The sequence below is a fragment of the Rhinolophus sinicus genome, linkage group LG05 (assembly GCF_036562045.2).
Source record: "Rhinolophus sinicus isolate RSC01 linkage group LG05, ASM3656204v1, whole genome shotgun sequence".
Classification (NCBI taxonomy): domain Eukaryota; kingdom Metazoa; phylum Chordata; class Mammalia; order Chiroptera; family Rhinolophidae; genus Rhinolophus; species Rhinolophus sinicus.
Window position 1 is genome coordinate 33460816 of NC_133755.1, and position 27849 is coordinate 33488664.

Sequence of the window (27849 nt, forward strand, 5' to 3'; positions counted from 1 at the left end):
GAACCACCGTTCTGATTTTGAACCCGTCCCACCCCTTAGTAGCCCTCCCAGTCTACTGATCAACCATCCCATAGAATAATTATGTTGTTACTTAAGAAATATGCCCCTCTTAACCAGAAATATCTTTTTGCTTTATTTATTGGTGTTCCTTTCTTTAAGAAGATAAAAACCCTTTATTTCATTATTGAAGATAACATTTTAAATGCAAAGATCCCAGAGACCAAATATAAGGAGTAAATAACAGCTAGAACTACTTCTGGGATTGGGTTTCCCCAGGAGGGATCATGAAGGCCCTGAGAGGCAGGGAGGGGAAGGGAATTGACAAAGGAGAGGCGGCCATAGTGGGTAGAAGAACTGAAGGTATTCCTTGTGGATTTCTCAAGACCTAAAACTCTGCCTATTTTACAACAATCGTGTCTGGGTCCTGTGGAATCTGTATGGCCTAGAACTCTTTGCAGGTGCCTTATCAGAAATAATAATGATAGATATGACTGTTCTTAAGGAGAGGAAAAGAGCATCATGAAAACAAAACATAATTGGAATTATGGATGTGCCTCCGTATAAATATCTGTGGCCTGGAGCACAAAAATAACTTTTCCATTGCAGACCTAAGCCAAGTGTTTCATGGAAGCAGCACTGAGAATCTAATTTAAAACAGCCGTGGCCCAGAAATTCGGAGACAGGGCTGACACATTGGCCTCTGTTCATTCCTTTGAACATTTTTTTTCCCTTAGCTCATGGTAACTCATATCCAAGGCCAATTTAGAGAGCCTAGAAGAAGGTAATTGATGCTACAAACCTTGCTCTTTTTGTTGGCTTCAGTTTAGCATTAATACAAACAGAAATGTTTTAATCTCACATCTTTACAACTGAGAACCTCCCCTGATGCATCTCCAGGCCTGTTGTTCATTTGTGGCTTGAAGCAGAACCTCATAAATTTTGTGAAAATTGCCAGTTCCTTTGCTAGTCTTGGATTCAGTGGAAGGTGCTAGTTGGGGTCATTCTAAGTAGCACACTAGCCGTCAGGTTCCTCTGATTTTCAGAAAAATTATCTTGGTTAAAAAAAAACATCAGGCTTTCCTGGGAACTGGGTGATCATGTCAGAATCCTTCAGTTGTAAGAAGGCTCAGACTCGCCTAGATGAGCATTCTTCCCCCCCACCCCTTAAGGAAGGAAATTGTTAGTTTAAGCCTTCCTACCTCATCCCCTTTATCCTTCGTCTTTTGACTGACTGTAAACTCCCCGTGAGAATGGCTCTGTACCACACGTGATGGGGTTTACCCAGCTTCTGCTTGTCAGGATCTGCCTCGTCCCCACCCACCCTGGTCTCCGACCAGATGTTCATACTTAACTGCTTACACATGCCCCGCCACACGTGCACACGGGCTTTGGCCACTCACGTGGGAAGCCTGCTGCAAACTCCACCCCTCGTGGCATGCCTGTTGCCTGTGTGGCCAGAGGGAGTGCCTTCCCGGATTCTCAGGAGGGCACTGCATGGGCTACCCCAATTGCACGCTGCCTCTGGAGACAGACTGAAAAGAGCAGACTCTCCACCAGGGACGGTGCTGGCTGCTTTATTGGTTTCCTAGGCTGGCTGTGTTCATCCTCCTGTGGAGAACGGGTTCCTTTAACCCCTTCCCTCCTGGAACTTTTGTTTGTCTTGCTTCTGACATGTTGCCTTGCTTGGACTTTTTCATGCTTCTGGGACCCTGCCCTTACTTTGTTGAGAGCTTGTTTATCCCCGTCCCCTTTTGATATGTGTGGCTGGCTCATGCAGCCCCCACTTACTGAGTGGCTGCTGGGTTTGAGGCACTGGCACATCACCATTGGTTGTGAGGCCACGACCTACATCGTGGAGAATGACGAAGGTGATACAGCTCCGCAAAGCTTTGGGGAAATTGCCCCATGCCATGAGAGATGTACGTGAAGAACAATCTCTTCTCTCTTTATATTTCAGACTTTAAAACTAAGTGTATGTGGGCGGGAGCCATCAGGTTCAACCCTGGTTTCTTTCCTGTGTTCCTGGCATAGCTTCCCATGTCCGGTTTCCCTGCCTCTAGGCTCACCACCTTCCAGTCCAGCCTCCATTGTCAGAGCTTTCTTTCTAAAATTCTTATCTGATCCTGTTTATTCTCTCTCTAAATACTTTCACGGAATCCTATTTCCTTTAGGATAAAATCAAACTCCTTAGCACGATACAGAAGAGCTTCTGTACTGTACTCACCTATCTGCCTTTTTCGCTTTATCACCCACGTTCACTCCTGGCTGCAGCCATGCCCGTCTTCCTGCAGAATCAGGCTCTCTCCTACCTCCTTGTCTTTCCACCAACACCTCTCTCTATTCTGTTCTGCCTGATCAATTCCTATCAGCCTTCAAGATTCAGCTCAGAAGCCCACTCTTCTTGAGGTCTTTTCAAACCACCAGGACCAGTAGCTTTATTCCCCCTTCCGTAACTGTGTACACTACCACCACCACTGCACCCATCTTAGTTCAGTATCTGGCTTAATTAAGTACCACAATACCCTGCATTTGGCCATATCACAGTAACGTTTGAGAATTGTCCCTGCTAGACAGAGAATGCCCGAAGGTAATGGACTGTGCCTGTTTTCCACTCACCAGTGTGTAGCATAGTGTTAAGGGTGCTAAGTTATCATCGTTGAGTGAATGCATGAAAGAATTAATTCACACACAGATGTGTGTTCACACACCAAGATGTAGATCCTTACACAAACTGTACTTTAAATCTTACTTTAAATCTGAGAGTATTTATAAAGCGCATAGTAGGAGCTTAGTGGATGTCGGTTGAATCAGAGAAAGAATAAAATGCACCTACATACAAATTATGGAACATTTAGTCCAAAATGTCCTAAGAAGAGAGCCACAATGTAGCCCCACTTCCTCTTAATTACAGTAGAAAGAATGTGGACTGCGAAATCAAAGATCAGCGTTTATGTTCATTTTCTCAGTTACGTTCCCTGAGTGAATCATTTTACCTCTTTGGACCTCTGTTTCCTCATCTGTCAAATGAGGTGTTAGAAAGGGTATTTAATGCCTGTTGAACATTCTAGATTCAATCTTGATTAGAGGGCCTACAGTCAAATGCCAGCCGCTTTCCATTAAGTGGCATGAATTTGGGACTCATTTTTCGGCCTCGTCATGGTGCCCGTTCATGACAAGCCCTGCAGGACTGCGCAGAGCATTAAAGCTGAGACCTAGAGATGGACCAGAGTTTGCCCAAACTGCGGCAAGAAGCCAAGACCTAGCTGCAGAGAAGACGCAGGCTTGGGGGCATGGCCAGGGTGAGATGCCCTGAGTCAGGTAGGAACAGCAGTCAGTCCGATGGCACTCTGAGGTCAGTGCTGGCTGGAGATACCCAAGAAAGAAGCATAGAAGGGAGCTGGACAGTGTGTTCCCAGGGGTATGCTGGAAATGAATCCCCTCTCAGGAGAGTGTGGGAAAACCCAGTGCAAGGCATGAAGACCAGCCTCAGTTATCTGAAGGACGGGTAGGTGAAAAGTAGTTAGACTTAGTCTATGTCCCTCCACAGCGTAGATGGAAGCCAGGAGGAAGTTAAGTCGTGGTTAGTAGGAGGGAGAAGAGTTTAATTCTGTCCAGATGATAATGAGATGAACTTGTTTATAAAGTAATGAGGTCTCCACTACGGGAAGTGTTTATGCAGCAGCTGGATTAATTCCTCAGCAGAGAGATAGCAGAGTTTCCTCAACTCTGAAGGCTGGACTGCGTGATGTCTAAAGTTTTTTCTGGTTCTAGGAGAGCCTTTGCTTCTTATCACCTCCCCAAATCTTATTTAGATAAACACTTTCATATTTCATAGCCCTTCCTTTTGTGATGTGGTCTCAGCATACTCTGCCGTCCTGGTGACAAGCTTTTGGGAACTCCGTTGGCTTTGAATTCCCCCTTGAAGTGGAGCACCCGGATTGGCCCTCATGGGCCAGGATGAGGCCTGACCAGGGCCTCTCTAGGGATGTTACCCAATTTTTACGGGTTGTGGAGCTATTAATTCCTCATCTTCTCGATTTGAGTTGAGCTGTAAAAGCAAAGCGTAATGAGTCTCACTTCCTCTGGTATGTGCTCGTGCCACCTCAGGTGATGGACAGACTTTATTTCCTTCCACCCATTTTTCTCCCCTGGAGTTGAACTTCACATGCCTTTGTGGTAAATCTTCTAATCTTGACAGTGACTCTCAGGCTTGGGGGACACTTTCTGTCCTGGGAACTTCCCCTGCATTCCATCCTTGCTTCCAAGAGCCTCCATTTTGTCGTAAATGCTTTCTCTTTTGTTTGTTTTTCCCTTTTCTTTTTCTTTTTCATCTCTTCTTTCTCAACTCTCCATGCCCACTGAATACTACAACATTTCTACTTGTTTTTTCTTTTCAATGTTTTTCTTTTCAAATTCTTTGCCTTCTTGGTATCCTGTTGAATAGGAATGTGGGTGGCTTGTCAGTTCCATTGTTCATATGAAGAAAAATGTCCAGAGAGGTTAAATGATGCGCTTAATTTACTGGCAGAGCCAAGGACTCCGGAACCCGGTTTCCTGACTTCCGTCTCAGCCCGTCCTGGGGATCACATGGCATCTGCTCATAGCCCTGGACTCACAAAGTGCAGTAAGCTTTTCTCTGCATGTGTGGTCATCGTACCAAAATAATTTACCCCACAGGCCAATCCCAGGCTTCTGGAGATTCATACTCTGAGACCACACTGAAATAACCTAACAAGAGTGACAAGAGCAAAAGAATTTATGGAGTGCTTTCTATTTTTCAAAGAAACTTTTGGGTTCTTCATTTTATATGATGCTCCCCAGAGCCCTCTGAGGTGGAAGAGCTCATATGAGCCTCGTTTTGCAGGTGAAGGTCATGGGTGGAGTCCAGGCCTGGGGTGGGGGAAGGAGACCCTGAGCATTCATACTGGCTCCTGGTCCACAAATCTTCCATGTGGTCGGTGCTTCAGGAAAACTAGGAAAAGTGAATGAATTGTTAATATCCAGTGTCAAAGGCAAGGGAGACCCTGGGGCCAGACCTGGGGTTTGGCAGTTTGCCCAAGAAGCAGTCTTATGCCATGTTTGAAGGTGGGAGCTGAGGCAGGGGCAGTGGGGCAGGCTCTGACCCTGGAAATCATGCTACTCCAGCAGGTTGGGAGAATATAAGGTCAGGTGGGAGGGAAGTGTGCAGGCTTGGAGAGTTGGTTGTTAAGACATGGATGAGCTGGGCTTGGCCTCCTGGGGGGAGAGGTGGCCTTCTAAGCTCTGGTACCTACTCTAGCTGGGGATTCTGAAGTTGGTGAGGGACCTGCTCTCCTCAAATCTGGGTCTTATTATAATCTTGAGTTATTTGGCCATTTATTCAGCAAATATTAGCAAGCACTTACTGAACATAAGTAAATCTCTGACATTTATAGTTTTTCTTATGAGGACCGTGTGTGTGTGTGTGTGTGTGTGTGTGTGTGTGTGTATCTATATATCATCTGACATATATTCTTACTAATGCACATAACCAATAGGAATATGAAGTATTTTCCTCCATTTATGGATTAGGAAACTGAGGCCCGAAGATGGTAATTGGTTTTCTCAAAGTCCCACAGTTACTTCAAAACTGAGCCACGCCCAAAATCCATGTTTTCTGAGTTCTTTTACTGGTGCTTCTACCTGCTTTCCACATAGCAAGCAGTTCCTAACCTTCAGGGTGTATGCTCTGAAAAGAAATAGGGGAACACGCCTTTGGAGTTATTACTCAAGGTTTCACTTAATCTTTAGAGGCTGGAAAACCTAAATGCAGAGTTGAAACACAGCCTGAATCCTTTTTGTTAAACTCCCAAGTGGGCATTTGTGTGGTCGGCATTTACTCTTTAAGTCACCCAGGAACAAGTCCTCTTCCTAGGTTTGGAAGTCCTGTCCATGCGCTGGTGCACCCTGACCTGTCGGGCACCCTCGTCCTGTGGCCAGTGGAGCAGCAGCAGGAAGAATGGTTTCCTTGGTGAAGGAGTTATGGGTGAGAGAGCAGGGCTCATGGTGCAGCCAACCTGGGTCCTCCTGCAATGAAGGAAGCTTGCTGTCCCAAAGCTGCCAGGGCTCAAATACGTGACTCAGCTCACAGCAAAAGTCCCCTTTATTTTGCCACACGACTTGTACTATGACCAAGCGCTGAGCCCCTCTAAGCCCTATATTGGGCACATGAGTCTCTACTACCCTGAGCCCTGGGAATTGGGCCCAACGAGCTGAGCAAGGCTGATCCCCAAGAGACCTCCTCCTGTTGGCTCAGACCAATGCCCAGGACACCTTTCGGAATGCGGCCTCCTCACTTCCAGATGAAGTCCCTGCTGGGCTGCCTAGGTCCGGTGGGTGCTTCGATGGAGATCCCGAGCTTCCTGGGAAGCCTGGGCCAGGCTGTGAATTCTTCCCTGTCACAACCTGTCAGTCCTGTGGCTGCCGCCTCCCCCTCTCCTTTCTGGCCAGAAGCAGCTGCTCTCCTGTTCTTTCCTTGGCACAGTTCTTGCCCTACAGGGAGCCTGTAAGAAACTCTGGGATAAGTCAGAACCTGGCTTCAGTGTGAGATACACGTTTTACTCATTCACCGAACAGTTTTTTGGGCCCGTTAGCTTGTGTCAGGGTAGGGCACCCCGGCATGGATAAGATCCTGCCAGCCCCTGTCTTGGGGCTGCTCCCTGCCTGGAGTGGAGGCCCCAGGAGACACCCAGCGCACTGTGACAGTTGCTATTGGAATGCTAGCCTGGATCCTTGGCCAGTCACCTACTCTGGGGGTTACTGCCCTGGTGTTCTGCGTCTCTGCCAGACTCGACCGGTCCTGACGTGCGCCTCGGGAGCTTGGCTCTGCTGTCCCAGGCCTGCATTGCCCATGGCTCCAATTACCTGTTGCTGTAGAATACCCACTCCAAACGTAGAGGTGTTCACGGATGGGTGAATGGAGAAACAGAATGTGGTATACATGTGCAATATTTTTTAGTCTTAAAAAGGAAGGCTATTCTGGCACATGCTTCAGCATGGATGAACCATGGTGATGTTATGCTAAGTGAAATAAGCCAGTCACATAAGGGACAGATACTGAATGATTCTACTTATGTGAAGTTCTTAGAGTAGTCAGATTCATAGAGACACAAAGTAGAATGGTGGTGGCCAGGGGCTGAGGGAGGGGTAAAGGGGAGTTAGTGTTTAATGGGTATAGAGTTTTAGTTTGGGAAGATGAAGGAGTTCTGGAGATGGAGGGTGGTGATGGTTGTGCAACAATGTGAATGTATTTAATGCCACAGAACTGCACACTCAAAAATGGTTAAAAGGGTAAACTTTGTATTTTACCATACACAAAAACATGTAGAGGCTTAGAACCACAATTAGTATCATCTTTGCTGGTTCAGTGGCTTGACTGGGCTCAGCTGGGTGGTTCTTGGTTAAGGTCTCTCACGTAGTTAGAGTCCGATGACCACTGGGGCCGAAATCCCTGACAGCTTAAGTGGCGGATGTCCAACATGGTCCTAAGTGTGGCCCCTCCTTGTGACCTCTCTGTCCAGCAGAGAAGTTGGACAGAGAAGCTATAACCTGGGTTTCTTATGTGGTGGCTCAGGGCTCTAACATGCAGGAAATGGCAGCTTTTAGGTCAGTTCAGGCCTATGCCCCAAATTGTCACAGTGTCACGTCTGCCACATTGTATTAATCAGAGCAATGACAGGCCCACCCAGATTCAAGGGGAGGGGAAATAGAGGCACCCTCTCAAGTGGAGGGGGTGGGCACAAGGTAACATTTTAGAAGAACGTGAGATGGGAGGTATTGTTGTGGCCGTCTTTGGAAGACTCCCAGCCTGAAGCATGGTTGCTGGAGTCCTAAAGAGTTTAGGCAGGAAAGGGTCGTCAGGGAGACACATGCTCCTCTGTAGACCCCCTTTTCGGAGAATTCATCTTCATACATTGTTAGAGTTTGAAGGGACCTTAGAAAACTTGCTAGCAGTGACTTGTAACTTATAGAGGCAGAGAGAAGTAGCTTTGGAACAAAAGCTCCCAAATACTGGCCTCCTGGCTCCCAGGCTTGGCAAACAGATCCGCCCCAGGTTAAGATTTAGAGATCTAAGCTAATGCCCATTGCCAAGAATGTCAGTCGGCAATTCATTTGCATCCATTTAAACACATTTCTAATCACACTTTGCTCTCAGTGCAAAATGCTTCGTTAAAGCCTTTAAAGTGGCCTTTGAAATGTGATAAAATTCACAAATATTTTACACACAGCTCCCTGTGGACTTAGAGACACAAATATTGTTTTTGTGTGTGATAGTTGCATTTGAAACTAAGAGCCCAAGTAAATGTTGATCTTCTAGATTTGGTTTGTAAGGAGGACCTCAAGAAATGATTTTTCAAAATCTTTTCTTATTTTTGCAATTGCTCAAGTTGTTACAAATTTATAGGCATGTACATTCATGGCATTCCCGGGAGTGGCCAGGATCAAAGCAAACATGCTTTTGTTCTCTGTAAGTCAGTGGTTCCTGCCTCTGTATTCACAGTGATGTGGACATTTCCAGGCGAGCTTGGTGGCCAGCAACAGCCTAGGCCTGGCCATGGATAAACCAAAATGGATTTAATTTGGGGTACGCACACAGCCCCGATCACCTTGAAGGTGGTCCCTGTGGCTCTATCCCTGTTTGGACAGCCAGAGAAGAGACCTGCCGTAGCGATGGTCAGCGTGTGCGTAACTGGGTTTTGTGTCTGGTTAGTGGAGGAACAAAAACCAGGTGGGGGAAATTCCCTTATGCTGGGGTTAGTTGGCACATGACCCAAATGCACAGAAACACGAGCAGAGGGTGTGATCACAAATGCCTGATCTGCTGCCCCATGTCTGTGCCCAAGTGGATGCCCCCTCCCGTGTAGCCTACTTGCTTCTGAGCTAGGGCTGTCCTCTCCAAATCTCCTGGTGCACTTCTGCACAGGAGACAGTGTAGTTTTTCTGTCCTTTGTTGTTTTCTCTGGTCTTTTCTACCAGGTTTTAAGCACCTTAGGAGCAGGAATCTATAGTCACAGTGGCCTCTATTATGATCCCCGCCTCCTGTACCTGCCATGGTCCAGATGTTACTTTATTTAGTATACACAGGAGCCCAGTTTGCTTGGGCTGCCATAACAGTACTACAAACTGGGTGACCCATACATACAACAGAAATATATCTCTCACAGTTCTGGAGGCTAGAAGTCCAAGATCAAGGTGTTGGCAGGTGTGGTTTCTTCTGAGACCTGTGTCCTTGGCTTACAGATGGTCACCTTCTCACTGCCCTTGCATGACTGTTTTTCTGTGTGTTCACCTCCCTGCTGCCTCTCTGAGTGTCCTTAGAAGGACACCAGTCACATTGGCTCAGGGCCCACCTGAACGGCCTCATTTCAACTTAAACACCTCTCCAGAGGCCTTCCCTCTAAATACAGTCACATTCTGAGGTCCTGGGGGTTAGGGCTGAATTTTGGAGGAACCCTAAATGTTAATTATTAGTATCCCATTTGACACCCGAGGAAACTGAGGTTCTCAGAATTAAGGTAACTTGCCCCATGTGTCTCAGCTGGTCAGTGGCAGGGCTGACCATGGAAAAAGATGTAGGATCAAGTTAGCTGAAGGGGCGTGGCTCAGCTCACACATCTTAAATATGCAAATCTCCTCCTAACCCTCTTCCCTGCAGGTGCAACTGAAGATAAGCAGAAGTTTTTACACACAGTCTGACTTCTGAACCCCTGTGACCGGTAAATCAGGTCTTATTCAGGTCTTATTCGTGTCTGTGGTCTGCATGGTGCTTCACCTAGAACCTGGCACTTAGAAGACACTAACTATTCACTGAATGAACGAGCAGGGGGTGTGTGACACAAGACTTTGTAGCAGAACGTTTGGAAGACATTCCCCAAAGCCCAGCATCCCACGGGGAAGATCCTGGGAGGCTCCCCAGGCAGATGATGGACCTTCACTGCTCACACACACCATTCCATTCTGAAGGCAGCACCATTAGTGTGTGGGAAGGAATCACATTATAAAATGCTAAATACTCTTTCTGGGCCATTTAGCTACTGCCTCCTCTCAAAACACTAAAAGCAATTACATGGTAATTAAGATAAATTGCTTGACCAATTTTCATAGCAAAGTGGCCAATTTTGGTTTCCCCCCCACTAAATATTTAAGGCCGGAGAGAGATCCTCGGTTTAGTTTTTTTAAACTGCTAGGACTTGCTGCTTATCTTCACTTGGGCCTGTGGACCTGCAGGGAAAAGGGTTGGGAGGAGATTTGCATATTTAAGATGTGTGAGCTGAGCCAAGCCCCCTCAGCTAACTGTATCCCACATCTTTTTTATGGTTTCCTCTGAGAATGCAGAATCAAAATCCTGGAGCTGCCATCTAATAACCGCAGGGCCTGCACCCAGCCCAGCCCAGGGGGCCCCCCAAGGAGATAATGACCTTTCTCATTTCTTTCTCTGAGCTTGCTCTTCCCACTGGAGAACCCACGGGAATATGAATACCAGAAGGCAGCCCTGAAAGCCGGCCTTGTTTGCAGGCCCTCCCTGCAGGAAGGCTCGCTTGTCTGCCCCCTTCCCCAGGCCAGGAGTGGGCTGGATTCTTCCTAGAGTTGGAAGGCCTGAGGCCCTTTTGTTCTCCTGAGACCAGAAGGTAGATAGGGTATGAAGAGGAAGGCTGTTACTATGGATGCCAGAAACCAGTCTGCCCAGGAAACAACACAGCTCGGGAGAGGACAGAAATCTAGGAACTAGGGGGTCGGGGTGGGGGTGAGGGTGGCTATGATATGGACGACAGAGTCCCAACCGTTGTGGGTCCCGGCATCCGGCATCCACATTTCCTTTGCTTCCGGACTGGCAGCCTGGCCTCACCCCCACCTGCTGCTCAAAGTGCCACCAACCCTGTCACTGCTAACCTAATTACTAAAGGTGGGGGGGAGGGTGTCCCTGCACCTCCTGGCTTTACCTGGGCCTCTCCGGTGTAACACTTTCTCTTTTCCTCCTCCTGTAAGGTGACCAGGTCCTCAGCTTGGGGCACCCTTTGGCCTCTCCCATTCTCTCCTGTATTCAGCTCTCACCTAGCTGAGTAAGAACCCCAACTCTGCATGTGCAGCCTGCGGTTTTCTCCCCGTACTGTTTTGTATTTCGAGCTCCTTGCTAGATATTTCCACCTGACTGATGTGTGACTGACCTGCTCCTTTTCCTACCTCTCCTGTCTGCTTTTCTAAGTGCCAGACTCCCCATATTCCCGTGTTCTCTAGACCACATTTGGTGTCCAAGTCTTGTCACATCTTCTTTTGAACTATTCCTTAATCTGCGCTCTCTCCTGTTCTGATTCCCACCCTGGGAGTCTGTGTGCTGTAGCGGAAAGAGCATGAGATTGGAGCCCGAGACCGGGGTCGATTCTGACAGCACATTTTTCTGGTGGTGCCACCTCAGGCAAATCACCGAACTTCAGCCTCCAATTCATTGTCTACAAAGTAGACACACACGGAAGGGTGAACACTTTGCTCACTGAACTTGTCAACGTAGGGCAGGGTTTCTCAGCCGTGGTGGTATTTTGGGGCTGGATAATCCTTTGCTGTGGAGGCCGTCCTGTGCATGGTAGGGTGTTCAATAGCCTCCCTGGCCTCTATCCATTAGATGTTAGTAGTACTCCCCACCCCCAGTTGTGACAACTAAAAATGTCTCCAGACTTTGCCAAATGCCCCCTAGGGAGTGAAATCACTCCAGCTGTGGTGTGGAGCGACGCTGAATCTGGTTATGGGGGACAAGCATGGTCTCAGGTTTTCACCTGACATGTCAGCCACATGTAGAAAAGGCCAGCGTCACTTTTGATCCATCTTTTTTCTGATTACTTTTGACATCTCCAGGTGCTGTGCTGACTTGCTTGATTAAGTAATGCCTTTCATTTCACACCTTAATTAAGCCTACACCAGGCTCGCACCTTGATTTTCTCTTGCTGGAGAAAGAGAGCAATTCAGGAACCAACAGGCCTCCCAGGACTCTCCCCGGTGTCCCCTGCAGGTCTGGCCCAGCCTGCTGCTCGGGCACCCTGACTTGTAGTAATGGTTAGTGCAGATTTAAGAACCCATCGCTTGTGAGCACTAGGTTACCATTTTTTGAGTACCTACTATGTGGCATTTTACTTAGTAATTTAGCATTAATATATTTGATTTTTAGGAAGTAGGTGTTAGTTTTTAAATTTAATTATTAGAGTCAGGTGTACAAAACAACATAATGATTAGACATTTACACTCCTCACAAAGTGATAACCTCACCAAGTCTACTACCCCTCTGACATCGTACACAGCAATTATAATACCATTGACTGTATTCCCTGTGCTGTACTTTACATCCCATGACTAGGTGTTTGTTCATATGTGTGTGTGTGTATAAATTATAGTTGACATTCAATATTATTTTATATTAGTTTCAGGTGTACAGCGCAATGGTTAGGCACTTATATAATCTATGAAGTGATCCCCCAATAAGTCTACTACCCATCTGACACCCTACATAGTCTTCACAACATTACTGATTATATTCCCCAGACTGTATTTTACATCCCTGGGACTATTTTGTGACTACCAATTTGTACTTTCTAATTTTTCACCTCCTCCCTCATCCCCTAACCCCCTCTCATCTAGCAACCATCAGTTTGTTCTCTGTACCTATGAGTCTATTTCTGGGTTTTTTTGCTCATTTATTTTGTTCTTTAGATTCCACTTATAAATAAGATCATATGGTATTTGTCTTTCTTAGTCTGACTTGTTTCACTTAGTATGATATCCTCTAGGTCCATCCTTGTTGTTGTAATTGGTAAGATTTCATTCTTTTTTTATGGCAGAGTAATACCCCATTGTATAAATGTACCACTTTTATTTATCCAATCATCTGTTGATGAGCATTTCGGTTATTTCCATATCTTGGCTATTGCAAATAGCGCTGCAGTAAATATAGGGATGCAGATGTTATTTTGAATTAGTGTTTTGGATTTCTTTGGATAGATACTCAGGAGTAGAATTTCTGGGTCATAAGGAAGTTCTATTTTTAATTTTTTGAGGAACCTCCAAACTGTTTTCCAAAGTGGCTGCACCAATTTGCAATCCCACCAGCAGTGCATGAGGGTTCCCTTTTCTCCACATCCTCGCCAACACTTGTTTGTTATTTATTGATGATAGCCATTCTGACAGGACTGAGGTGGTATCTCATTGTGGTTTTTATTTGCATTTCTCTGATGATTAGTGACGTTGAGCATCTTTTCATATGTCTATTGGCCGTCTGCATGTCCTCTGTGGAGAAATGTCTATTTAGGTCCTCTGCCCATTTTTTAATTGGATTGTTTGTTTTTTTGGTGTTGAGTTGTATGAATTCTTTATAAATTTTGGATATTGACCCCTTATCAGATGTATCATTGGCAAATATCTTCTCCCATTCAGTAGGCTGTCTTTTTGTTTTGTTGATGGTTTCCATTGCTGTGAAAAAACTTTTTAGTTTGATGTAGTCCCATTTGTTTATTTTTTCTTTTGTTTCCCTTGCCTGAGGAGATGTATCAGTTAAAATATTACTAAGGGTAATTTCTGAGAGTTTAAGGAAATCGGTGTTACTTATTTTCACTTTATAGCTGAGGAAACGGAGGCCAAAAGATATCAGGGCTCAGGGCTAAGTAAGGAAACTGAGATGGGAGGCCAGGTGACTTTGGCACGAAAGCCTGCCCAGGCACCGTGCTATTCTGTCTCTGTGGGTTGATTCTTTGCTGTGACTAGAGGACAGTTGAGGAGGAGCTCCTCGTAATCATGGCTCAGAAGGTCCCCATTTTGCCACCAACAGGTCCTAAGGATGGAGAGCAGAACTTTAGGCCAGGCAGATGGATGGCTGAGACCGTGAGTCCCAGCTCTGTGTCCAGCCCAGGGAGGACCCCATTTAAGGTAGTTTCTTTCCTTCATAACTTGGACAAGACTTGGCTATGGAGTGCGCTGGGTGCTCACTTTTCCCTAAGAGAGCAGCCCAAGAGTTCAGTGCTACTCACCCAAAGCACAGATGAGAGGGTGACCCTAGTCCCAGAGCCCCACACATTTCCCTCCCTGACTCTCTGTGGTGGGAGACTGAGGAGGGTCCCCAAGGCCCTCCTGCAGGGTAGAGGACCAGGTGCACTGGGATGTGGGGAGGCTGGGGAGAGGTAGGCTGTGACCCCATGATCCCAGGCAGAGTGTGCGCCGGGCATCTGCAGCATTCCAGAGCCCCCTCCCTGAGAGCCCTCTGATGGTCTCCTGTTGGCCAGGAGGGGCTATGTTCCAGGATGTTCTAAAGCCCATACTCCATGTGGGTCTTTTCCATGAGGAAAGCTACCTGTTACTTCCCCCTGGAGCCTGTGAAAACAGTAGCATCCTACAGGCTCTGGGAAGGATTGCCATGAAGAGACCTGCAAACCCTTGTTTAACCAGGATTTCTCATACTATTGACTTCTCTCTACTTTGGGAGCTTCTGTCGTTAAGGAGAAGCCTTGAGCAGGGATTCAGGCACAAGGATAGGACTGAAATAGGAACAAATCACATCTGGAGGGCAGAAGAGAGACGGGGTCATGTGCCAAGCAGAATGGAGAGAGTTCTAGAAAAGGATTTGTAACAACTCGACCTAATGCAAAAGCAAACTGTAGAATCTGGGCTCTTTAATTTATTCCTGATTAGGGAAAGGAAGGCTAGAATGGGAGAGGGGAAACAGAAAGGAGGGGGAGAGAAAGAGAAAGGAAAACTGCTGTATATACTGACTACCTGTTATGAGGCAATTTACATGTGAGGCAAATGTTATCACCATTTTACAGATGAAGAAACTGAGGCTCAGAGACCAAAGTTTAGCAGATTTTCATAGCATCTATGACAGTGACGTGAACATGGCCTGGATACTCCCTAAAAATGTCATGGTGAGAAGAATAAAATTCTGAAATCAGAATACCTGCCTAACCTTAAATCTTCGTTGTTCACGTAGAGACAGTCTCCTGGGACTAGCCAGTTGGAGTTGTTATCTGTTCATGTTACTCTCTAATGTAGGAAATGATCAGATTATTAAAACAAGGTTGAAATAAGAGCTGGGATTCAAATTCATCCTGGAAAGGTAGAGGTTAAATGCCACAGGGGAGGCGTGGTTTTGGGGACCTGACCTGGAGCCAGCACAGATAATATTTGAAGGCATGGATAGGTTTTGCTGTGGTTTAATATTTTACAAATGGTATTTCCTGTCACATAGCTGAACTAAATACCACACATGTTTGTGATTAAGTATTATGGGCTGCAGAACATATGTGCCAATAGTACATGCAGTATATGCAGTGAGCACTTCTCCTGGGACCTAAGGTAAGTGTACTCCGCAAGTGTTTTCACTTTACTCTGGGTTTAGTGTTGTCTTATGATTCCTTTCTGTTCCAAACTTTTAGTTTCCCCTTTATAGGGAAACATTCTATAGGAATGATATTTTAAACATGTTCATAAGCAAACCTTTAAGAAAATTCTTCATGGATGCATTTTGCACACTGGCTGTCCTTGACTTTGGCTTGGTTTTCAGGGTCCACAACCCAGAATAGCAAGGAAGGTACCTACCCTGTTTCCCCAAGAATAAGACTTAGCCAGACAATCAGCTCTAATACGTCTTTGGGAGCAAAAATTAATATAAGACCCAGTATTATATTATAATTATAATAATATTATACTATACTATATTATATAAGACCCGGTCTTATATTATAGTAAAATAAGACCGGGTCTTATATTAATTTTTGCACCAAAAGACGCCTTAGAGCTGACTGTCCGTCTGCCTCCTATTTTCAGGGAAACATGGTAGATGGCAGTCCTCCCAACATACAACACAACAGGGAGGCTTTGCAAATTCAGCTCTGGTCTAGTTTCAATGCAGCAGTTGAGGAGTCCAGCACTGGGGTGAGTTGGAGAATTCCTTATTTAGGGGACAGCCAGTGAAACCACACAGATACTGACATGAAGACATTCTTTCTCTAGATTATGCAGCATTGTTATAGGGCAAAAAGTCACAGGCATAAAGGACTAACTTCAGCCCTGTGCAAAGCCAGGGCGTGGCTGAGGGGCCAGATGTGTTCATGAGGCTTGAGTAGGAGTCAGCTCCTCAGTGACAGCTCGGGTCGGGCTGATACCAGGAGGCGACTGCTGAGTGTTGGTGACGCTTCCCTGAGCTCTGTCTGCTGAACACCCCTTCAGCATCGGGCCTCCCCCAGTGTCTGGCAGGTACAGAGAAGCCAGACAGACTCTGGGCATCATCCTGGAGGGTGGTGTTCTCCACATGTAACATACTGAAGTAGGGAGAAAGTCTTCAGCTGCAAATGACCTGGAATGCTGATTCAACAACCAAATGCATCTAATCTGATGTGGACAATCTGCAGGAAAAAGGTAGAACTTCATATTTATATTTTATTTGAATGGTTTCTGGAGAAAAGCAAAGGAAAACTACAAAGGACAGAAGTAGACCCTTGAGCATAGAGCGGGGTGGGCGATGGCATGAGAGGAAGGACGATGCAGGGAGTTACACAAAGTTTGGGGAATTAGATGGTCTACCAAGATTGCCACTAGAAGAGCAGGTGGCACCTAAATCCATTTGTTGGGCAGCCAGCCTGAAAAACTGTTCCTCACTAAGGGTGCTGGCCAGTTGATACAGTTGAAAAGGAACAGGAAATAGGGCAGTAAGGAAAGCCATTCTCAGAACTGACCCAAATGGATAACTAAGCTGCTGTTGTTCTTGAGCTTTCACGGGGAAAACTGGCTCAGAGCTTGCCTTTCCCGCAGTCTGGGTGCCTCAATGGCAGATACGTGTGGTGGGCTTTGGGGAGAAATAGGCTCCTCTCAGGGGAGAACAGAATCCCTCCAGGTGAGAGAGTTCCTGGCTGCAGGAAGTGGTGACTCCTACCCTGGAGCCTCCTCCTTAGTGCAGGGTGGAGTGGCAGTTAGGACACTGACACCAGCCAGTTGTCACATCTCTCGGGACCTCGGGGGTGGTGGGTGGTGTGGAGCATGGACTTTGGGGTCAGACAGATTTGGTCCCAGTTCAAGTCTGCCTCTTACTGGCTGGGTGACTGGCGGCATGTAGCTTAACCTCTCTGAGCCTTATTTCCCTCTTCTACAAAATGGTTATATTATTACTTGATGGGGTTGTGAGGATTAAAATGAGATCATGCACATACAGCCCTTGGCGCACCACGAGCACATAGTAAGTACTTTAAATGTTTATTGGTATGGTAATTGAACAGAATACCTCCAATTTCTGCCTACTTCTAAAATTCAGTGATTCTTTGAACTGGGGAGGGCAGCATAGAGATTTACTTTACGGAAAACTAAATCGACCATTTAAAATTAATCAAACATTTATTGAGCTGCATACTTGTGTCAGACATTTGTAGGCAATGTGGAAAATGCCCTAATGAATGAGACACGATCCCTTCCTGAGAAAGCTTCACCCTGACTCTCAAAGAATATGATTTTTTTTTCTACGATAACTTGAAAATGTTTCTCTTCAAATACCTTTTGGTGAGACTGATTTTCCATGTTTCTTATTCGTAAGGCTTACTGCAAATCACTTGCAGTATTAATAATATTTAAGGTGTTGTTATTTGTGAAAGATTTTATTTTTATAACAATTTCAATATGTTATAATCTCCATAATATTCTTTTAAGAGTTGTGGTATGATTTCTTAAGTGGAGGAGAGGGGTGGAGTGTAAGACTTGTGTGTAAATGCAGCTTTTCTCATGTTGGGCCCTCCTTTGCTGATCCAACATTTAGCATGGTGGGGGTGGTTAATTATTTTAGGGCTTCCCTAAATATTTTTGGTGGATTGTTAAACTCTCGGTACATCCAAGGGAATGTGCTAGGTTCTGTAACGCCCTCTGTCACCTGTGTTGAAATCAGAGGTTGAAATCGTAGTCTCCCTAAATCTTTGTTATTATTCCCAGTGTGAGTAGGTGTGTGCATTTACTTTCAATTTGATCTTGAGTTCAGTGTATTCTCTTGCTGCTTTGAAAATAGACAGCCGAAAAGAATGTCTGATAGTCCTAAGGGGAAGCAAACACTCACTCTCCTTAGAAACCTTCAAACCTCAGAGATTAATTTCTAGAAATTGCCACCATCGTACATTTTCCTTTTCTCTTTGTGCCTCGCTCAGAGTCTTGGTGTCTTGCCCTGTCTCTGAATTTCCTCTGGAACTGTCTTCTAGGAGTTTGCAGTATACTCCAGATTGACTGAAAAACAGATCTCTGAAAGGACGAGGACATGTAGATTGGGAGGGAACCCACATCTGAGGAAACAGCCAGGAAATGGAACCAGAGGAAGGCAGCCGGGGACCTGGTGCCAGGAGTTGTGGGTTCCTGGCTCTGCACTAATTGGATCGTGGACTTTGCAGAAGGCTCTCAAATGCAGAGGTCCACTCTGGATTGTCGTAATGTTTAAATGAGATGTTTTCTTTGAAAGGGCCCTCTCTGTAAATGGTAAGACTCAGGGCCTCCTGGAAGGCCTAGACACATACTTGGATCCTACCCCATTTGCAGTGCAGAAATAAACAAACAAACAAATAAATAAATACTGAGGTTAAATAGGTGCTGCTTGAATATTTTTAGATTCCAGTGTCTTGAAATAGGTGGGGTGAAGTTGCAGAAGACTAAAAGAAGACACGTGCTAGACCTCTCAACTCTGAGCTTTCTCATCCTTCCCTGAGACCCAATGGGCCTTCGACAGACCAAGGCTCTGGACAGGATGTGGCCCCCTTTCCCTGATGTGGGTGGGGATGGGTTAGGAGGGAAGGAAAGAGAAGGAAAACGCTGCTTGGAATTGATTCTAGTTGTTGACTTTGGGAATAAGGACTGGTCGCTGCTTTGAGACTAGAATAGAAAGATGAGGTCAGATAGAGGGAAAGGGTAAAAGAGACAAAGGAGATGGAAATGAGTGTAAAAAGGATTGAGAAGGAAGGGCAGCTAGAGGGACAGAGAAAGAGGAGCACAGCGGGGGAAACAAACCTGCCCTTGGTCAAGGAGCCTGGAGTCAGCCGCTGGCTCCAGGGTGACATCTAAGCCCTTTAAACAGGGACAAAGGTTTGGACTCATGTTGGGCACAGTGTACAGTTCTGTTTGGTTGAATTAAACTCCCATTTGTTGAGTGCCTCCTATGGAAGAGTCCCTCCTGCACAGGGGGAAGAGTGTGCTTTGCACAGATTTTTGCATTCAAATATTTTTTTTGCAAGGTGTGCTTTCTGAAGTTCAAGGGTCACTTAAAAATGAACGGGATTGATGTCTTTATCAGGTTTATGGAAATACTTTTTTTCCCATAGTAAGCAAAAACTCGGAAGAAACCAATATCACGGTTCCAAATTTTGAAGCTACCAATGGAAAACGGATGAGGCAAAAACGTTTGGTTTCGATCAGAATAGGAGTCAGTCTGAAGCTGAATTATTTCTTCTTTTTGGTTTTCTTTTTCTTTCTTTTTAATAAACTCAACTAAAGTAAATATTTACACTATCTCTCACCCTATATGAAAAATTATTTTGGCTGGATTCCTTCTGAAGCTGGTGAGATGGGATGGGTCAAGAAATATTGCTGCTGATTTCCTGACTGAGGCTTTTGGCGGAGACCCTTGAAACACTGCTCTTCCTGCCCCAAAGGAAAAGTGCTTAATGGCAACTACAGCCTAGGGGCAGTGGCAGTGAAATGCCCTCCAGAGAGCACCAGCTGGCCTGGCTGCTGCTCCACTGTGTTTTGTGCCCTCAGGAATGTGCAGATTTAGCAAATGACGACACTGAGCTTGCCTTGTCCCCAGTGGAGCCCCAGGCCTTCTCTCTCTCTGTGTGCTGGCTCTTTTCCAAGCTTCAGTGATTGCATTGGTTGAGCCTTCATTATCCACAAGGGGAGGCGAGAAGGCAGGCTGGAGGGAGAAAATATGCCTTTCTCATGGCCGTTATTCCAGCAGGTTTTGAGTTTTCACATCAGGAGATCTCACGGAGTTTTGCTTTCTATCAGTTTAGCGGTTTGGTCCAAAATCCCAGTGGTAACACAATTTCTACTTTTGAAAAAAGTTTCAACTGGATGTCATCCATCATAGAATTGTTTTAGAGAGACAAAGAAAGTCAGTGATGATTCTAGTCTAATCGCTGGATGTCCGGAGTGAGTGGTGGGGCAGTGCTCAGCTCTCGGGTTACCCAACCCCCAGGTCAGTGCTGTGGCCGGACAGCTCATCACCTACGAAGTCGTTAGGATAATTTCAGTAATTTGTGTTGGATTAGATTGACATGAAATGACCTGTGTTCAAATTCTGGTTCTTTCCAAGCCGAGGTATATACCTAAGAGAAATGATCACACAGAAACTTACAAACGTTCATAGCAGTATTCATAAAAGCCCCCAAATAGAAACAAACCAAATGTTCATCAACTGATGAATGAATAAACAAAATATCCTCACTATCAAATATTACTTAGCCACAAGAAGGAATGAGGTACTGATACGTGATACAACATGGATGAACTTTGAAAATGGTATGCTGAGTGACGGAAGCCAGACATAAGAGGCCATATGTTGTAGATTCTAATTATACGAAATGTCCAGAATATGAAAATTCATAGAAAAATAATGTAGATTAGTGGTTGCTAGGGCTTGGGAGATGGGGGGGGGGATGGGGAATAACTGCTACTAGGTACAGGGTTTGGTTTTGGGGAGTCATAAGAACGTTCTGGAATTAGTGGTGATAGTTGCACAACTCTGTGAATGTACTAAATACCACTGAATTGTCAAAAAGGGTAAATTTTATGTATGTGAATAAAGCTTTTATTTAAAAAAAAATCCTCATTCTGCTTCTTACCAGTTGGGTGACTTTAGGTAATGATGCTAAACCTAAGTAATCTCTGCTATGATATGAGAGTAATGATATATACTTCCCAGGGTCCTTTTGATAAATGAGATCATGAATTTGAAAAAGCTTCTAAACTGTAAATCTCACATGTTTTGGGGCTGTCAGTGGGTGATAATTTTATTATAAATTGGATTTTTATCTTCTGTTGTATTTTTTACAGCACTAACAAGGTCTGGCTACACAGTAATCATTCAAATAACAGACTTTTTGAATTGATTCAAGTGTTGCAGTATTTATAATGGTGGTAAAAAATAATTCTTAAAACCTAACAGAATTTTAAGTGTACAGTGCAGTATTGTTAACTACATGTTCATTGTTGTACAATAGATCTCTAGAACTTTTTCATCTTGCATGACTGAAACTCATCCCTTGTTGTGGCTGAATAATACGAGCAGCAACACCCCTTTCCCTCTTCCCTCAGTCCCTGCGAACCACCATCCTACGTTCTGCTCCTATGAATTTGACTCAGTTAATCTGTAACTCTGGATGCTTTTAAATCCAAGTAATTTCTCAGAACTAAGGACCTCGAGTATCTTGAATTTTTCCCGTCATTTTATATTCTTTTCTCTTTCTCCTTTAACAGAGACAGCGTATCTGATTCATTGACAAGACCACGATCTGATTTCAAAGATGTGTTCTACGAACCCAGGCAACTGGGTCACATTTGATGATGACTCTGCTTTACAATCTTCTCAAAATTCCAAGAATTCCCCTCTGGAGAATCAAGGCATCTGTAGACCAAATGGACTCAAGCTGAACCTCTCTGGTCCTAAGGAATTTCCCAGTGGACCTTCCTCCACCAGCGGTACCCCTCTCCCCTCTCCCATCATAGACTTTTACTTCAGTCCAGGACCTCCAAGTAACTCTCCTCTTTCTACACCTACTAAAGACTTCCCAGGATTCCCTGGCATCCCCAAAGCAGGGACCCATGTGCTTTATCCTATTCCGGAATTATCTTCAAACAGCCCGCTCACACCACCAGGAGCAGATTCTTCATTATTGCCTGCTAAACCAACCTGTTTGTCCCATGCTTCCCTTCCCAGTGACCACTCATGTACACATCCAGCTCCCAAAATGGGTCTTCCAGATGACATTAGCTCTCCCCAGGCTGAAAGCGATGCTCTCCAGTTTCAGTATTTTCGGGAGGACTGTGCTTTTTCAAGTCCATTTTGGAAAGATGAAGGCAGTGCTTCCCAGTTCACCTTTGACCCTCCAGGGAGCAGAAAGGCATTCCTATCAAGAGACAAAGAGATGCCAATTGATCAAAAAAGCTTAAATCAATGTTCACTCAACTACATCTGTGAGAAGCTTGAACATCTCCAGTCAGCTGAGAACCAGGACTCATTTGGAAATTTGTCTATGCAATGTCTGTATGCTGAAGACCCTGCCTCCTCCTTTGTTCCCCACACGCTCTTCAGGAGTCAGCCCAAAACCGGCTGGTCTTTCATGCTGAGAATTCCTGAGAAGAAGAACATGATGTCTTCCCGTCAGTGGGGACCGATTTTTTTAAAAGTATTACCTGGAGGAATTTTGCAAATGTATTATGAAAAGGGGTTAGAAAAACCATTTAAAGAGTTACAGCTCGATCCATATTGCAGGCTTTCTGAACCCAAACTTGAGAACTTTAGTGTGGCAGGAAAAATCCATACTGTGAAGATTGAACATGTGTCTTACACAGAAAAAAGAAAATACCATTCTAAGACAGAAGTCGTGCACGAGCCAGACATAGAACAGATGCTGAAGTTGGGCGCGACAGAGTACCACGACTTCCTGGACTTTCTGACTACTGTGGAGGAGGAGCTGATGAAGCTACCAGCCGTTTCAAAACCGAAAAAGAACTACGAGGAGCAAGACATTTCCCTAGAAATTGTGGATAACTTTTGGGGTAAAGTCACTAAAGAAGAAGGAAAATTGGTCGAAAGTGCTGTGATAACTCAAATCTGTTGCCTCTGCTTCGTGAATGGGAGCACGGAATGCTTTTTGACATTGAATGACCTTGAGCTGCAGAAGCGAAATGAACACTATTTTGAGAAAGATCCAGAAAAGAAGGGGATTGATATTCTTGACTATCATTTTCATAAGTGTGTGAAAGCACAAGAATTTGAGCAATCAAGAATCATTAAGTTTGTACCTCTGGATGCCTGCCGGTTTGAGCTGATGCGTTTCAAGACTTTGTATAGTGGGGAAGATCTCCCCTTTACCCTGAAGTCTGTCGTGGTTGTCCAGGGGGCGTATGTAGAGCTTCAGGCCTTTGTTAACACAGCCCCATTGGTTCAGAGACCATCCCACGCCAGTTCCTTGAGGTCCTGTGACAACATAATGATACACTTTCCTGTCCCATCGCAATGGATCAAGACCCTCTGGACCATGAACCTCCAGAGGCAGAAGTCCCTGAAAGCCAAAATGAACCGTCGAGCATGTCTGGGGAATTTACACGAACCGGAGTCCGAACCTGTCATACAGGTCACTGTGGGGTCAGCAAAATATGAGAGTGCCTACCGGGCTGTGGTATGGAAGATAGACCGGCTTCCTGATAAACATGCAAGTAAATATTCAACACCCCAAGTTGAGTTTCATGTGAACTAGATTCAGTGGTTTCACCCACCTCCTTGGGTGGAAACCAGGCTGAGACAGATGGTAACTGCAGTCAGCTGAGACCAGCTTATACATTGCTGGGTGGGAGATGGAACATTTAGTTGTACAGCTGGTTTATTTTGTCCTCTCGTGTCTGTTTCTACCAGATAAGTTTAGCTTACAAATTTTGTTTTAGTGTCATAAATACCATTCTAGGCTAGGATTTTGTTGTAAAGGGTGGCACCGAGGGAAAATTTGTAGTTGACTTCTTTACATCAACTGTCAATCTCAAATGTTAAACGTTTTGCTTACATGGCTTAGATTCCTAATTAACCTTTAAAGATCCGTCATCCATGAGTATACCTGAACAGCTTCGTATTCTCAGCCAGTACTGCTTCCTCCTTAGGTTTTTGCACCCTGCTCTTTGAAATAAGACTGCCTTTCATTTTGACCTAAATTGATTTCTTTGAGTCAACCAATTTGCCAATCTCGACTAGTTGTTTCAGAATTAAACCTAAGCATTAAAAATTCAGTTAATTTTTAAAATTTTTGCAAAGAAAACAATCTAGAAGTTCAGCACTTTGAAAAGATAGTCCTAGCACCACCTATATTTTAGAATGGGAAGTTAGGAGAGCAAAAAAGGCAAATTGTGAAATTAGGGCTGCTCCCTGTTTTAGTTGCATTATTTCTAGCAGAACACAGGACTGTGGAACTAAATAGGGGGCAGATTTGGGGGATCTGAGTTGATACATTCATCCATTCAACCAAAGCTTTTAGTGAGCACCCATAGACCAAGTGTTATCTCGGGAACAGGGCTACAGAGGAATAAGGTCGGACCCCTGCTTCCAAGTAGCTCACAGCTGGTCTAGTTCTTCAGGGAAATTCAATTTCATCTTAGGACTCTCCAGACTGTGGCCTTCAGAGGAAGCAGTTTTTATTTGGAGTGGTCCTGGGCCAGTGTTTCTCAAACCTGGCTGTGTGTTAGAGTGGCCAGAGGGCTTTTAAATCTTGACGTTTCAGGTTCCGCTGTAACTAATTCAATCAGAATCTCTGGGGAAGGGCCCAGGCACCCATATGTTTGTGAGCTCCCTGGTGGACCCAATGTGTGGCCAAGGCTGAAGGCCACTGCTGTGCGGGCCTTGCCGTGTCCGGGGCAGCACGGCCCAGCCCCAGACTGCAATGGACTTGAGGAGCAGCTTCATGGACCTCACCCTGGAGGGTGCAGGACCACCTGGTCTGTGACTTGCAGTTTGCTGGCTTAACATCTGTCAACTGATTGTAGCTTGGGCTATGGACAGGGTCCAGCAGGTGAGAGAGACAGCCAGGTGACTGAGGAGCCCCGGACCCCTGTACAGAAGGTAAGTCCCCCCGCACTAACAGCAGTCCTCCCTGACACTCCCATTCTTTTCAATGTCAAGAGAGCTCCGCAGTGTTCTCCTGACACATTAGTTATGGCTCTAAGTCCCAAGGAATAGTGAGGACAGCTCAGGCTCAGGGTGGTGCGAGGTGGGACGGGATAGCTTGGTCACAATGTGTGGCCTCTAATGGTACCTCTGGCCAACGCCAATGTGGTGGGAATTTCTATCATGATATAATCCGCAGAGGTAGTGTTTGCTGCCTTCTTTGATAACTGCTGGAGAAGCAAGTTAAAACCATTCTCCAATTATCTTCATCCCAGGAAAACAAGTTTTGAGATTTTGAGTACAGGGTTCCAAATGATCTATTCTAAAAGTTATTTGTGCTACTTTTAGGTGAGGGGCGTTATAAAAATCAGGATAGCATTGGCTTGTATTTTGTGAAGCAAAAAGGGAGACGAGAGGGAGACAGGCAGGAATGCCTATAACCTGGATCCTTAGATCTCCTCTGAGGTCTTGCTGATAACCTGACTCCTGTCATTTTCCTTTGGTCCTAGAGATAGTCACTGGGACTGGAACAGAATCGAACAAAACATAGTTTTTGCATAGATTTGCAGTAAGAATTATGCTGCGGAGAGAGGAACACAAAAGGGCTCCTGGCTTGTCCAGATGGGTCAGAGAGGCAGGGAGCCAGGCTGTCAGTTAGCCCATTCCAGCCGCTCTGCCTCAGAGCAGGCACTCGGGCTAGAACCTTCCAGGGCAGCCATGTTCATTTTTCAAACTGCGAACCCATACAAATTATTATTTTCTAATTTTGGAAGGGGAGCAACCTATAAAGCTTCTTGTGAAAATCATCCTGTTTATAACACTGCATTTTCCCAGAGTTAACGTATCGTTAATTGATTCAGTCAATAAAAATTTATTGACAAAAGGACTCACTCTTTCATTCTTCAAATACCCACTAAATTTCCCCTAGATACAGGCTCTGTCTGTGCTGGGTGCTTGGGAGATACAGATACAAACATGATCCCTGCTCTCCAGAAGTGTAACAGTCTTAGTAGGTGAGACAAATCCGGAAACAGCTCTCCAAGTGCGCTGTGGAAATGTGCTCTATTCCAGGCATATTAGGTATCCCAGAGAAAGGGGTGATAAACTGGGGGGCACTAAGGAAGGCTTTGCTGAAGAGGGGATGGTAAAGCTTGGCGAGGCAGAGTCAGTAGGATTCCATCAAGGGTAGAAACAGCAAAAACAGGCGTGGAGATGGGGGATCTTGCCTAAGTTTTGGGACAAAGGATGTGATGGGAGGAGAAACCAGCCTGGAGGCCACGCTATGGGATGTGGAGTTTGTCAGTAGGGCTTCTGGAGTGTTTTCAGGAACTTGGAAGCAGAATCATACCCTGTTTTAGAAAGTCAGGCTATTATGGAGGAGAGAGATTCAGGAGATTATAGACACAGGAGGCTGGTAGGAAGGGAGAGATACTAAGCAAGGCCAGTGGCAGTGGGAGCACTGAGGCGGTGAGGGATGGGTGCACACATTCAGCAGAGGTGCCCCCGAGATAATGACAGATGTTCTGAGGGCCTGGGGAGAGGGGAGGGAGAAGATGGGAGCTGGTCAGGGTCTCTGGCTGTGGCCAATAGGTGGGCAATGGTCCCATTTGCTGAGACAGCCTGGGATCCTCTCATCACTTCTTTTACAATCTGTTTCCCAGCCCTGGTTGCATGTGAGATTCTTTAGAATCATTAGAAATTTAATACCCAAATTTGGGCCCATCCCAACCATGACTCTGGCGGGTAGAGGCCCAGGTATGCGCACTTAGGAAAGGCCCTGCCAGGAAGCCAGATTTGAGAACTGCTGACCTGGTACCTCTCCTGTGGAACCTGTTATGGTCCCTTAGGCAGAGATCACCCCTCCCTGCTCTGTATGCCTGTGTCTTCTAGAGCTCTGCTATTGTCCTCCCGTCAGTAGTCACTAGCGGTTGAGCTCACTGGGAACAATCCCAAGAGTGGATATTCCCAGGGAGGTTGCTGCACTTGATCTTGGCCTTCAGCAATTCTCTCTGAAGACTTTCATAGCACTAGGCCCACACAGAACAATATTTAACAAGCATTTCAGCCAATTAGAACAAATTCTTTGGGATCAAAGTTGCTTTGTTCAGGTCAGGTCCGTGTGCAAGAGGAAGCTGAGGGAGAGGGCAGTGGGCTGTGTCAGGTAGAGTCTGGGGAACAGGGCGTGGCTCAGAGGTGGGCTGGGATCCTGTGGTCTGGTCCTGTGGTTTCACCTGTGTGGTCTGGGGAGGGTAATGCCAAGAGCGAGAGGGTGCCTGGCAATTCGGCTCTGGAGGAGAAGCATAGGAAAAGTAAGGTTGGGGCAGAGAGGCAATCTTTGTCCTAAGGCGGTGCTTCTCCAACTTTTGTATGCACATGAATCACCCTGTTAAAATACAGGTTCTGACTAAGCAAGTGGCCCCCCCCCCCATACTGTGTTTCCCACACATTCTCAGGTGACGCCAATGCGGACCACAGGTGGACCACATGTAGAGTAACAGCGTCTTGGAATGTATCTCTTTTTCCATATGATTTTTAAATCAATTGGGTGTCTAGAGAACGGAGGATGTATTTTTTAAAGTTTAAAATATTACCCTTTTCAAGCTAGTTTCTGAAAAACCTGGGCTGTTAGAAAAAAAAAATTTAAAAAATAGAAAATGAAAGAGAATATATGAACTAGTCTACCATGCACTAATTAAAAAATTAAAAAAAGGTTTTTATGCCCTCACTTCTGTGGATTTTTGAGATCAGGATAGACTTTCACTTGCGTGTGATTTCAAGGGAGATGGGAAGGGCCGCTGGCTCCTTAAGTGCCTCTTCTACTAGCATGTCAGTGTTTAATATTCCTTGAACAGTGAGCAAGTGTTTCATTTTACAACAAAGGTTGACTGACCTTAGGCAGGTAGCTTAAACAGTTCATTCAGACTGAGGTGTGAGTGACCACAAAGGAACAGAGAGGAGGTTTCCTGAGGACA

General features: G+C 45.4%; 1 protein-coding gene across 2 annotated transcripts in view; it reads left to right on the forward strand.

The window, feature by feature from the left end:
* STON1 (stonin 1) overlaps nt 1–27849 on the forward strand; it is a 61951-nt gene that overhangs the window by 11470 nt on the left and 22632 nt on the right. The window contains exons 1-2 of one of the 2 annotated variants that reach the window (XM_074331952.1): nt 18302–18492; nt 21484–23445. In XM_074331952.1, the coding sequence (XP_074188053.1) occupies nt 21531–23445 (1915 nt within the window). In that variant the 5' untranslated portion in view covers nt 18302–18492; nt 21484–21530. Of the gene's footprint in view, nt 1–18301; nt 18493–21483; nt 23446–27849 lie in introns of those variants that run through there. The other variant, XM_019719166.2, reaches the window with a different exon arrangement.